Source organism: Muntiacus reevesi, chromosome 20, assembly GCF_963930625.1.
Source record: "Muntiacus reevesi chromosome 20, mMunRee1.1, whole genome shotgun sequence".
Taxonomy (NCBI): domain Eukaryota; kingdom Metazoa; phylum Chordata; class Mammalia; order Artiodactyla; family Cervidae; genus Muntiacus; species Muntiacus reevesi.
In genome coordinates, this window is record NC_089268.1 from 26,219,025 (window position 1) to 26,233,579 (window position 14,555).

The 14,555-nt window shown below is 41.5% G+C and overlaps 1 protein-coding gene across 1 annotated transcript in view; it reads right to left on the bottom strand.

Annotated features, from left to right (window-relative positions):
• Window positions 1-13,625, bottom strand: part of LOC136151926 (glutathione S-transferase A1) — a 33,103-nt gene extending 19,478 nt beyond the window's left edge. The window contains exon 1 of the mRNA XM_065913384.1: window positions 13,569-13,625. Coding sequence (XP_065769456.1) covers window positions 13,569-13,610 — 42 coding nt within the window. The 5' untranslated portion in view covers window positions 13,611-13,625. The remainder of the gene's footprint in view (window positions 1-13,568) is intronic.
• Between the last annotated feature and the right edge of the window lie 930 nt (window positions 13,626-14,555).

Here is a 14,555-nt window from a genome sequence, read left to right on the forward strand (position 1 = left end):
AGAATGATCCTATGCTCTGTGTTAATCTTTATCTATGTAGGTAACCCTCCTGAATCTCTTAAAATCACTTTTTCTCTAGGTTAATCATTTTTGTTTAGCATGATTTCAGGTAATTTTGATCTTGAAATGCTCTCCTCTTACCATCAAGAAGAAACATTAACTAAGATATATACTAGGCGTAATGATGGAACATTATTTCCTTGGCTTTGTATGACCTTCTTCAAAAGTCTGAGAGCCATGTCCCCAAAAATTTATGATTATTTTCTCCTGAACATCTTTTCCTCTGTCTCTTCCTCCCCAGTACTGCCCCCATCTCTGTTGAGAAATATCTCATCCATCCCGGAAATGCTTCCACATTCTCCTGACAGGCAGTTGCTCTCATGTCTCCCTGCTCATGGTACCAGAATATTTTCTGATGTATTGCTGACATCATGCTCTTCTTGGATCAAAGCCCCTGCACTGTGTTCTCCAGAATCCATCTACTCCAGGCTCCAGCGTGGCTCTCAGAACTTCCACAGTCCAAGCTCTAAGTAAAACCATGAAATTCCATTGAACAGAGAATTTCAGATTGGGTCTGAGTCAATAGAAATTATGCTGAAAAATGACAATGTGTGTAAAACTGGTACAATTCTCCCTCAGAGTCAACTTTTAGAAAATGCCCTGAGCATCAGGATGCTGCGTTAGTACTCAGGAAGGTTCACAGAAGTGAAGGTCGATGCCCCAGCAACGCCAGGCACTATGTTCCTTTGTCCTCTCATCTCCGTGTCAAAACCAGTAAACAGTCCACTTACTTTTTCAAATGCAGGGAGATAACGGTTTGTTGTCCTTTCTCGGATCAGGGTCAACTTGGCATTTTTTTGATCAGGTGGACACCGGGGCAAAAGCAGGATCATTTCACCCAAGTCTGCCACACCCTCTGTGTACATATCAGTCCTGAAAGACAGAATGACCAAATTGCCAAATGTCTCCTGCCTTAGACTTTCTAGTTTAAGAATAGATAGGAATGGGGCATCAAAAGATGGTAAAGTTATTTTCCACTGGGTACATTTTTCTAAGCCATTAATGGAGTTACGATTTTTATTAATTTTAATATTTCACCCTAGAACAAGCCATCAAGGTAGACATAGCTAATATTTTGGTTATATGCATGATCAAATATAGGGACAAAGCATAGTGGGGACCCATTCATAGAGGTATAAGAGAAATGGTTAAATCCCTGCAGGTAACCTCTGAGACAAACTGAGATGGTTTGCCATCTCTGCTGTAAAATAATCTATGCACAGTTAGTGTGATACATTAGCACCATCTCAGTCACGTCTAGAGAAAGTCCTGGCACCGTGATCCCAGTTACGTTCCTCTAGCTCTCCCTTTCTCATCCTGTTACACAACTAGGTCCATTTAGATGTTCAGTATCAGTATTTCCTCCAGTTATTTCTGATAGAAATGGTTCCACAGCCTCCTCCATATATGATTGCCCGACTCTGGCCTCATTTGCATTTCTCAAGACTCCAACCCAAATATCCCCTGAAATAGTGCAATTCTTCATACAGTTTCAACAATGAAAATTCTAGGTGATTTTTTTTTGTTTTTGTTCCAAAAGGATTTCCTACAAGAGTTGTTTTTTTGGTAATAAAAGCTTTATTGAAATACATTCACATAGCATTACTTTCATCCTTTAAATGGTACTATTCAGTAGTTTTTAGTACCTTCTGAAATCATTACCATGTTCTAATTCCAGAATTTTTTTTAATCATTTTATCCAAAAGGAAATCCAGTACCCTTGACAGTCACTCCCCATTTCCTCAGCATTCATAGCCTCAGGCAACCACTCAACTATTATTTCTATTTCTATGGATTTGAATGTCAGGACATTTAATATATTTGGAATCACACAACATGTAGCCTTTTGTGTCTGGTGTTTTTCATTTAGTATTTTTCAAAGTTCATCCATGTTGTCACATGCATCAGTACCTTACGTGCTAAGTCACTTCAGTCGTCTCTGACTCTTTACGACCCTATGGACTGGAGCCTACCAGGATCCTCTGTCCATGGGATTCTGAACTTGAATTGTTCAAGTATCATGCTGAACTTGAATTGTGAAATGTGAATGTGTTTTTTACTCTCTTGGGTGTATACCTAGGAGTGGAATTGCTGAGTCATATGGTAACTCTTTAACTTTTTGAGTAACTGCCAGCAGTTCTTTACATGATTTTAGTATCAATCAGGTTGTCCTATTGCAACAGAGAGGATTTCCCCCAGTTTTGCTTGAATTGAATAAATCTGGTTGCTTCAGACTTAAATTAAAATGTTCCAGATAACTCTGGTGTCTTGAGTTATCCACTTTGTTATCCCCTGTCAAGTGACCGGTCCACTAAGAGGACTGATAAATTAAGCTCCTGGTTATCATTCTAAAATTTCTGGAACTTAAGAATCAATTCCTTTAGATCTTCTTCTTCTCAGACTTTATCCTCTAGACACTCAGACATTTTGTCCCTTGTCTCTAGCTGTTGCCGGGTGTCTAGTCTGAGCCCCTGGAGTCATGGTTCCACCTTCCTCCCGGCTTTATAGTTCACCCATATTTGGAATCCTCTATCACTGTGCTATACCCATGGACCACAATTTCTTACATAAGTTCTTGATTCCACTCCAAGTTTATTCTTCTCTCATCTTCATAGGTCCCTGCTGTACTAGACCTCAGTTACACAATTAAGGTCTGTAGCTGCTGTTGGTCATGATCCCCATGAACATATCCTAATTGCTCAGGGAAACACCTAGGATTGTTCCTACTTATCACACATGAAAGAACAGAAAAAATATTGTACAGGGCTCTCTCCTTCATATCTTTCCCATAGAGATAATATTTGGTGGCAATGTAGTTGAGAATGGCTCTGGTCTGTACCAGCTTCATCCCATCAATTTCAACCATTGGTACTTGCTGAAACACTTTTCTCCTTTGAAAGGAGAAAAGAAGAGAGAAATATTGGATGAATTACACCCTTTTAGGATGAAAATAAAAATGTCGTCAGAACTGAAGATATAAAATGAAATACTAAAATGACCTGGAACACTTAAGCAGCATGACATTTTGTTTTTGGCTTCCCATAGTCCTTTTCCTGCTCAATCTTTTACTTTTTTAACCTATTATTTCATTTATCTTTTTACTTGCCATTCAGATACATGGGCAATTCCTTCTAATTCTATTTGTCTTTAGGGATATTTTAGAAAGAAGTTGGAAGAGGCTGCAATAGGGCCGTCACCCAGTTGCCAATATAAATGAGAAGTTCTAAATAAGTCTCACATCATATAAGGCAGATTTTGAGAGATTTCTATGTGCAGGTCCCCCTTCCTGCTCACTGAGTCCGCAATATTGCTACACTTGTCAAACTTGCCAAAAAAAAAGGGCTCATGGCAATTTCTGGGCCTCTTTTTCCCCTCTTCTTTCTGATGCATGTGTTTTCCTGACCTTGGGTGGGAGGGCTGTGGCATCCTGAACTGATACGGTCACTCATGATGCAGAAAAGCAGAAAGAGCCCAGTAAGGGCATTCACAGGGCACTGGGGATGCTTCCTTTAGCAAATACTAGAGTTCTAGCCCTTCCTAGTCCCAAGTGAGCTGCAAGACCTTCTCAAGGAGCCATAACCTTACCTTTAATCACATTTCTTCCTCTCCTCTGACCCCATTCCTACCTTGCACACACAAGGCCTTGTTGGTATTTAAACCTCAACTTATGGCTGAAGAATTCAGTTTCTTACCATGTCTTAACTTATCCAAATCTTCTGAACTTTCTAAAAGTTTCTCTTCAAACTGGAAAATAGAAACAGTCGATGAGTTTTTGTTATTTCATTCTCTAGCATTGCTGAACTCGCCTGGCCTCTGTCTGCTGCCCACTATGGAGACTATAGGATTTCCAAGTTCAGCAGGGTGCACAGAGGACAGTGATCAAGGTTATTTGGAGATTTAGACTAGAGCCATCAAGATAAAAGTGTGGGTTGCAGCAAGTAACTGCTTATTTTGCAGGTTAATTCACCTCTACCCTGTCCCCACCTCTGTCAGTGATTAGGTAATGATTTGGGGGGAGGGGAATGTCACTGGAGGGAAGGGACTTGGAAATTCTTCTAGTTATGGAGTTTTAATGTCTCTGGAAAGCCTTTCTCTCCCTGTGAAATCAGGACAGGAATTTGGGGTGTCCCCATCATGGGGTTTCCATGGGGCCACTGACTTCCAAGATGCTGCAACCAGGGACCTCTGCTGTATATTACCTCCCTCCATTCAAATTTTTATTTTAAACAAGGGTCTTGATGATGAAAAGTTTGAGAATTGGGGGGTTTCTAACTGGGGCTTCCTTGGTAGCTCAGACAGTAAAGAATTCGCCTGCAATGCAGGAGGCCTGGGTTTGATCCCTGTGTCAGAAAGACTCCCTGGAGAAGGAAATGGTAACCCACTCCAGTATTCTTGCCTGGAGAATTCCATGGACAGAGGAGCCTGGTAGGGTATAGTCCATGGGGTCGCAGAGAGTCAAACTGAATTGAGTGACTAACAGTTTCACTTTTACCTTCAACTGACCCAGTGAAACAGTTTATTGTGGATCTACATGATTCCATAGGGTTAGACGACACAGATAGTGAGGTGTGTGGGCAACAATTTGCAAAGTGCCCAGTTCAAGACAACATGAGGGGTGGTGGGTGGTCACTGTGGGAAGGGGTCAGAGGAAGGATGGGACTTGTTGGTGGGCTGTTGCTCACGAGGCTGAGGGAGATGAATAGGGTTGTGAGGATCAGCCTCTGGGCCCAGAGAACCCAGAAGTCCTAACTAGTGACCTCTGGTCAGCCTTGCCCCACATCCTCCTCCTTCGGGCTGGGCTGGACAAGAGGAGGTCTGGATGCTCTCAGCATCTCCTCCTCTTCACCCTCCTGTGCTGAACTCATCCTTTCCAGAGACTCTGAACACATCCTTGAACCAAGACTGGACCACAGCAAAAACTATTGGTTGTTGATTTATAGAAAATAAACAACCTAGAATGGTTCAATTTGTTTTTCTGTGTACTTGTTTCTTCGCACACTTGAGAACGGATCAAGCTAATGTCCGGCAATCAAGCAAGTGTAATCTGAGGCTCCTTTTAATCTGAGGCCAATACTTTGGCCACCTGATGCAAAGAACTGACTCCTTGGAAAAGACCCTAATGCTGGGAAAGATTGAGGGCAGGAGAAGAGAATGACAGAAGATGAGACTGCTGGATGGCATCACCGACTCAATGGACATGAATTTGAGTAAGCTCCGGGAGTTGGTGATGGACAGGGAAGCCTGGCGTGCTGCAGTCACAAGGAGTCGGACACAACTGAGTGACTGAACTGAATGAACTGAACTGAATCTGAGGCTCAGGTAAATATGTTAGGAGGCTAAGGGAGCACACTAGAGGTTCCTTTGCAGGACGCCACCTCACCTGAGACCCTCCTTTACTGCTTGCTTTCCCCTAAGGGATCAAATCTCCAGAGTTTCTCCATGATTCTGAGGTAGGTGATTGATGGGCCTCTGGGCTGGACTGCTGGTTTTTGCTAAGTGGAATAAAGCTGATGCCTTGTTTTCACTCAAACACCAAGGACAGAGCCCTTGTCCTTGAAGCTGAGCTCTGCTGGAATGAAGATAAAGTGGCCATTCCTGAGGTCAAGGAAGACTTCCCTGTCTGCACATCCATAGGAAGTCTCCTTGGGGTCAAAAATGGAGGGGTTGCCTCCCCATAATAAGTATGGACAGGTACCCACAGGCATCTGCAGTGGGATTCATCTTAGCCAAAAGTTGCACACATCCCGGGGAGGGTTCTAGGACCAGGAAGATATGGAAAAAGAAACAAGCTAACTGGCCAAAGGTAAGCAAAGATCTGGAAGGACTGTCTTATATAAGTGATTTAATTCACTCCTTTTCTATGCTTCTCCTGATGAGAGAGGACACCTATACATTTTCTTTCTAGGTGTGTGTTTCTGCCTTGCTTCTGTCTTAAATAGCTACTTCTTCATGTGCTCTCCCATATGCTGTGCTCCCTTAAACCTTGCACCTGTTTTTACAGTTTTCGCCTCCTTGAAACATTCTTGCTTTCAAACAGGGAAAAGAGCAGAGGCTACTTTGCTTTCAGCCTCTAGCCCCTGGTGTTCTAGTGATTAGTATTCCTGGTTCAGTTCCTGGGCTTCCAGATCTTCAGTTCCTGAAGATCTCTTTTCAGTACTGCAGTCTCTCCGAGATCCTTTGGTGAGAAACCCAGGAGTTCAAGGTGAACTGCAGATGTCGCTGAAACTATTGGCTAGAGACTTCTGACTTTCACTCTCTCTTCCGCGGTGCTGGGATTTTCTTTCCCGCCTTACTTGCACATCAAGGTTTCTTTTTCACCTAATTCTTTAAAATCCTCTTGGGGAAAGACTAGCTGAAGTCTTGCTGCTGCCAAGCCCATACTTGTCAGTGTCAGGTGAAACCCTCAGGCCCTGATGGTTGTGGCAGTTTCCACTGTAGCCAATTCCAGTTCCTCCAGGAGTTCCCCTCACTCCAGGCCTTGGCAGCGCCTAGGCTGGGACAGACTACTTACTGAGCAGGCCAGTTCCAATCAGCCTGCATCCTGGGCAGTATCTGTCATCTATAAAGCTTAGGGGAAAACCTGCAACCTCTCTGTGCTGGTCCACATGTCCTCTCCAGGTATGATAGGAGGACGCCTTGCTCAAGGGCAAGGACAACTAGAGACTGCTGCTTAAAAATCAGTGGCGGTTTTTTTAATATGTTGTTGGATTCTGTTTGCTAGAATTTTGTTAAGGATTTTTGCATCTATGTTCATCAGTGATATTGGCCTGTAATTTTCTTTTTTTGTGGCATCTTTGTCTGGTTTTGGAATTAGGGTGATGGTGGCCTCATAGAATGAGTTTGGAAGTTTACCTTCTTCTGCAATTTTCTGGAAGAGTTTGAGTAAAATAGGTGTTAGCTCTTCTCTAGATTTTTGGTAGAATTCAGCTGTGAAGCCATCTGGTCCTGGGCTTTTGTTTGCTGGAAGATTTCTGATTACAGTTTCGATTTCCTTGCTTGTGATGGCTCTGTTAAGATCTTCTATTTCTTCCTGGTTCAGTTTTGGAAAGTTATACTTTTCTAAGAATTTGTCCATATCATCCAAGTTGTCCATTTTATTGGCATAGAGCTGCTGGTAGTAGTCTCTTATGATCCTTTGTATTTCAGTGTTGTCTGTTGTGATCTCTCCATTTTCATTTCTTATTTTGTTAATTTGGTTCTTCTCTCTTTGTTTCTTAATGAGTCTTGCTAATGGTTTGTCAATTTTGTTTATTTTTTCAAAAAACCAGCTTTTAGCTTTGTTGATTTTTGCTATGGTCTCTTTAGTTTCTTTTGCATTTATTTCTGCCCTAATTTTTAAGATTTCTTTCCTTCTGCTAGCCCTGGGGTTCTTCATTTCTTCCTTCTCTAATTGCTTTAGGTGTAGAGTTAGGTTATTTATTTGGCTTTTTTCTTGTTTCTTGATGTGCGCCTGTAATGCTATGAACCTTCCCCTTAGCACTGCTTTTACAGTGTCCCATAGGCATACACCATGACCAAGTGGGCTTTATCCCAGGAATGCAAGGATTCTTTAATATCTGCAAATCAATCAACGTAATACACCACATTAACAAATTGGAAGATAAAAACCATATGATTATCTCAATAGATGCAGAGAAAGCCTTTGACAAAATTCAACACTCATTTATGATTAAAACTCTCCAGAAAGCAGGAATAGAAGGAACATACCTCAACATAATAAAAGCTATATATGACAAACCCACAGCAAGCATCACCCTCAATGGTGAAAAATTGAAAGCATTTCCTCTGAAATCAGGAACAAGACAAGGATGCCCACTCTCACCACTACTATTCAACATAGTGTTGGAAGTTTTGGCCACAGCAATCAGAGCAGAAAAAGACATAAAAGGAATCCAGATAGGAAAAGAAGAAGTGAAACTCTCGCTGTTTGCAGATGACATGATCCTCTACATAGAAAACCCTAAAGACTCTTCCAGAAAATTACTAGAGCTAATTAATGAATATAGTAAAGTTGCAGGATATAAAATTAACACACAGAAATCCCTTGCATTCTTATACACTAACAATGAAAAAACAGAAAGAGAAATTAAGGAAACAATACCATTCACCATTGCAACAAAAAGAATAAAATACTTAGGAGTATATCTACCTAAAGAAACAAAAGACCTATACATAGAAAACTATAAAACACTGATGAAAGAAATCAAAGAGGACACAAACAGTTGGAGAAACACACCGTGTTCATGGATTGGAAGAATCAATATTGTCAAAATGGCTATTCTACCCAAAGCAATCTATAGATTCAATGCAATCCCTATCAAGCTACCAACGGTATTTTTCACAGAACTAGAACAAATAATTTCACAATTTGTATGGAAATACAAAAAACCTCGAATAGCCAAAGTAATCTTGAGAAAGAAGAATGGAACTGGAGGAATCAACCTGCCTGACTTCAGACTCTACTACAAAGCCACAGTCATCAAGACAGTATGGTACTGGCACAAAGACAGAAATATAGATCAATGGAACAGAATAGAAAGCCCAGAGATAAATCCACGAACCTATGGACACCTCATCTTTGACAAAGGAGGCAAGGATATACAATGGAAAAAAGACAACCTCTTTAACAAGTGGTGCTGGGAAAACTGGTCAACCACTTGTAAAAGAATGAAACTAGAACACTTCCTAACACCATACACAAAAATAAACTCAAAATGGATTAAAGATCTAAATGTAAGACCAGAAACTATAAAACTCCTAGAGGAGAACATAGGCAAAACACTCTCCGACATAAATCACAGCAAGATCTTCTATGACCCACCTCCCAGAATATTGGAAATAAAAGCAAAAATAAACAAATGGGACCTAATGAAAATTAAAAGCTTTTGCACAACAAAGGAAACTATAAGTAAGGTGAAAAGACAGCCCTCAGATTGGGAGAAAATAATAACAAATGAGGAAACAGACAAAGGATTAATCTCAAAAATATACAAGCAACTCCTGAAGCTCAATTCCAGAAAAATAAACGACCCAATCAAAAAATGGGCCAAAGAACTAAACAGACATTTCTCCAAAGAAGACATACAGATGGCTAACAAACACATGAAAAGATGCTCAACATCACTCATCATCAGAGAAATGCAAATCAAAACCACAATGAGGTACCATTACACGCCAGTCAGGATGGCTGCTATCCAAAAGTCTACAAGCAATAAATGCTGGAGAGGGTGTGGAGAAAAGGGAACCCTCTTACACTGTTGGTGGGAATGCAAACTAGTACAGCCACTATGGAAAACAGTGTGGAGATTTCTTAAAAAACTGGAAATAGAACTGCCATATGACCCAGCAATACCACTTCTAGGCATACACACTGAGGAATCCAGATCTGAAAGAGACACGTGCACCCCAATGTTCATCGCAGCACTGTTTATAATAGCCAGGACATGGAAGCAACCTAGATGCCCATCAGCAGATGAATGGATAAGGAAGCTGTGGTACATATACACCATGGAATATTACTCAGCCGTTAAAAAGAATTCATTTGAATCAGTTCTAATGAGATGGATGAAACTGGAGCCCATTATACAGAGTGAAGTAAGCCAGAAAGATAAAGAACATTACAGTATACTAACACATATATACGGAATTTAGATAGATGGTAGCGATAACCCTATATGCAAAACAGAAAAAGAGACACAGAAGTACAGAACAGACTTTTGAACTCTGGGGGAGAACGTGAGGGTGGGATGTTTTGAAAGAACAGCATGTATATTATCTATGGTGAAACAGACCACCAGCCCAGGTGGGATGCATGAGTCAAGTGCTCAGGCCTGGTGCACTGGGAGGACCCTGAGGAGTCGGGTGGAGAGGGAGGTGGGAGGGGGGATCGGGATGGGGAATACGTGTAACTCTATGGCTGATTCATGTCAATGTATGACAAAACCCACTGAAATGTTGTGAAGTAATTGGCCTCCAACTAATAAAATAATATTAAAAAAAAAAAAAAAATCAGTGGCGGATAGAGGATGCCCCAAACCCTGTCAAGGAATAAGGTCAAAGTAAATTCAGGGGACACTCTGAATCCCCTTCAGGTGTCTCCTAAATGTATCGAGGATGGTGGATTACATAGCTAGAAGCGGTCTCTGTTCTGGGTTGCAGGTTACTCAATATAGGAGGATCCATTTCTAAGCCAGAAGAAACACCTCTGGAGTGTATCCTTAAGAACTAGCAAGTTTTCACTGAAACAGTGCCTGGCCTCTATGTAAATTGGGGGATGAGGAAAATGGCCTGAAAATGAGTCTCTTCCAATTCGATTTTTATTGCCACAGGGTGAGATAACGGACTGTTTCCTCATGTTCAAGTTTTCAAGGCCTTTTATCATAATCCTTCTCTATGTGGCTACTATAATGAGAAAAAACTCTCCTAACATTCTAAACGATCTCCTAACTTCTCCCAACTCTCAGGGGGGAACCAAGCTTCTCCCATTCCTACATGGTCTCTTACTTCTCCAGGTCTTTCTGATCAAGCTAAGACTCCTACCTCCCCAGAAGAATAAATCTTTCTGGGACATTTTTATCAACTAGTCTGCCTCTATTATTAAGACAAATTTGACATTATTTGGTCTATATTTTAGCTATGAAACTATGATTACAAAAAAAAAGGAAAGATGATTTTTCTTGACAGTATGACCACAAAATTTGTTAAAACAAGACTTTTTTTTTAATTGCAAAACTAGCTCTTTTAGCATGTGCAATTAGAAAAGCTAACTTGCTGAAATACTTTTTTTTTTTTTTTTCAGAATTCTGACCCTGAGAGAATAAAAATATGCCTAGGAAAAAGCTACATCAACTCTTATCATGTCCTTGAGATACAAACACAGCCCACTTTGCTTGAGATTTTGGCCTTGGGTTAAGTAGAACTTCAAGCCAAGGGGGGAAAAAAGGAGGTAAAGAGATATTTTAAATCTCAAGGAGAAAACTATGAGATCTCTGTCTGTCTGGATTTATGTATGTCAGGTAAATGAAAAAAAAAGACTGTCTCCTGATATTTATGGGAATCTCAAACTATTTTGAAAACCTCTAGAAGAGAGAAATCCAGCTGGGCAAATCTGATAGCAAGCCTTTGGCATGGCTTTCTTGGCTTTGAAGGCCTTTTAAGAATTTAGTCTGAGACTCTTTCTGAGGAGTTACACCAGCGTCAGGATTAAATACCTTACATAGTCAATGGACCAAACATTTTATTTTTAAAAATCTATTATTATTATTTTTAATGTTTATCCTTAATTTTTAAATTTATTTATTTAACTTTTGGTTGTGCTGGATCTTCCTTGCTACACATGGGCTTTCTCTAATTGCAGCAAGTGGGGGCTACTTTGTGTGAGGTTATGATGGCTTTTCATTGCCGGGTGTTCTCACGTTGTGGAGCACAGGCTTTAGGGTGCACGGGCTTTAGTAATTGAGGCTCACAGGCTCAGTAGTTGTGGCACATGGGCTTAGTTGCTCCGTGGCATATGAGAGTTTCCCGGACCAGGGATCGAACCCGTGTCCTTTGCATTAGCAAGCCGATTCTTATTCCACCAGGGAAGTCCTGGCTATCTTTATTCTTAATATTTATTTTTATTTATTTATTTGTTTGGCTGTGCCAGGTCTTATTTGCAGCATGTGGGATCTTTAATTGCAGCACTGGACCACCAGGGAAGTCATCAAATTTATTTTAAAAACAAAGTCGTCTTGGCTGTGTTTGGTAAAAATGAGGGTAATTTTAGAAAAAAATCGTTTCACTAAATAGGAAATCCTTAAGTCATGTCTGACTCTGCGACACTGTGGACTGTAGCATCAGGGTCTTTTCCAATGAGTACCAGGTGGCGCTAGTGGTAAAGAACCTGCCTGCCAATGCAAGAGACAGAGGAGATGCTGGTTCGATCCCTGGGTCGGGAAGATTCCTTGGAAGAGGGCCTGGCAACCACTCAGTATTCTTGTCTGGAGAACCCCTTGGATAGAGGAGCCTGGTGGGCATTGTCCATAGGGTTTCAAAGAGTCGTACATGACTGAAACGACTTAGCATTCATGCATCGCCTCTAGAGTTATCACTGAGAAAAACACTTGCTCAATCCTTTGAGACCCCATGGGTTGCAGCACACCAGGCTTCTCTGTCCTTCACTGTATCCCGGAGTTTGCTCAAACTCATGTCCATTGAGTCAATCATGCCATCCAACCATCTCATCATCTGTTGCTCACTTCTCCCCCTGCCTAGGTAGGTGGTTTGTTTACCACTGTCACCATCAACAGAGTCCTACATTTGCTCCTGGGAGTGTGGTGTTTTAACTCTATAAAATGCTTGGGGGTACTCCTGGATGCTCCCATCCCTCCCTTAATCACCCACTTACTTATTTGCATCCTCACTAGAGTGCAAGCTACCTGAGGGCAGCTCTGTGTCTGTCTCATTCATTTTTTTATCCCCAGAACTTAGTACAGAGCCTGGCACAAAAGTGAAAGTGCATGTGGATCAGCCATATCTGACTCTTTGCTATACAGTCCATGAAGTTCTCCAGGCCAGAATCCTGGAGTGGGTAGGGGTCCCTTCTCCAGGGGATCTTCCCAACCCAGGGATTGAACCCGGGTCTCCCACACTTCAGGCAGATTCTCTACCAGCTGAGCCACCAGCGAAGCCCAAGAATACTAGAATGGGTAGCCTATCCCTTCTCCAGGGATCTTCCTGACCCAGGGATTGAACCCAGGTCTCCCACACTGCAGGCGGATTCTTTACCAGCTGAACTACCAGGGAAGCTCTGAAGTGTTCCCACCCAGAATTATTGCTGAGTGAATATATTAAATCTTATCAAGTGGTTTGTTACAGTTGGCTCATTCCCATATTTCTGATTATATCTTAACCTTAATTTCATTTATTTTTCTAATATTACATACAGTTTTTCTTTTATTGTGGGAATTTCTAGCATGTACAAAAATTAAAATAAATGTTCAGTGTTTCTCATATCCTTCAACAACATCAATAATTATCAATTCAAGCCTGTCCTGTGTCGTGTATATGCCCATCCACATTCCCGTTTATGTAAAAATGGAGCAGATTTTAGCTATCATATCATGTCACCCTTGTATACTTCATGCACCCACGTATACTTTAGGTGTAAAAATTACACCTAAAATATTAACAATCATTCTTTAATAACATATTCAATCAGCAATCAAGTTTATACTTGAACGCGTCATAAATAATATTTACGGTTTGTTGAAATGAAATCCAAGTAAGTTTCATGCAGTTGGACTAGTTGATGTGTCTTTTGCTTCCTTTCAAATAAAAAAGAATGTTTCTATGCTCTTCCACAGGCAGGATTATTTACATATTCATTTGGTCAGATCAGTCCATTTCTTTCTAATGTGCAACTATTTTTATGCAACGCAAAATCATGCTCAGCTCCTTTAATGCGGAGGTCTGGCTCCTGTGAGAAAGTCTTTTGGTAGTCAACAGCGATCCAAGTTAAGAGGACCTACCTCCACTCCAGCTGCAGCCAGGAGCCACCGGATGGCCTCCATCCTGCCTCGGGCATCCAAATAGTGAAGCTTGGGCTTCCCTGCCAGGATAGCAACTCCTCACTTCCTGTGAACCTGGATGAATCAGACCACAGAGGCAAACTGCACCTTACAACGTCCAGTCCCTTGGAACAGAAGGGGTAGCGCCTGCCTTTTTCATGGCAGCATTGGAAGAACCGTGTGGTTCTTCCTTGGTCCACATTCTCACCTAGCAATGGTGTCATTGTGAAATTGCACCAAACCAAGTCTCAGGTTGCGTCTGTCCTCTCTCAGAGGACTTAAATAGAGCAGGGGCTTAATCTCGCTCAGCCATCACCTGGGGCTGTGAGGGGACTTGAAACCAGGAAACTCCCCTGACAGAGAAGAGCAGGGAGCCGAGTTGGTCCTTGCCTGGCAGGTGGTTTTGTTCAAAAGCATTAACTGTGGCGGAATCCTGCCCTGACTGTCCCTAAATCTTCTAAATTCTCTCCACAGAAGACAAAACTCATTCCTTTTTTTCTTATTGGAAGTCTATATGTTTTTCACTGCTGGATGAATTTTACTTTACGATCTAGAGAAAGAGATGCGAGTGCCCTACCTTTAGAGTACATGGAAAGGAACTAACGGAGGTTTAATGTCTACCACATAGTGGGCATTTTCTCCCTTTTATCCTCATTTCACCATCACAAAAATTACTCGAGGGAAATTCTGACTGGTCTAAAGTAAGTGGTGAATCCATTCAATTGCACCTTGTTTTTAAAACTGTTTTAAAAAGTTGGGATATATTTGCTTTCCAATGTTGTGTTGGTTTCTGCTGTACAACATCTTGAACCAGCTATTTACATACACATATATCCTCTCTCACTTGAGCTTCCCTCCCACCTCACCCCCATCCCACCCCTCTAGGTCATCACAGACCCCAGGCGGACTTCCTTGTGCTACTCAGCAGCATCCCACTAGCTATCTATT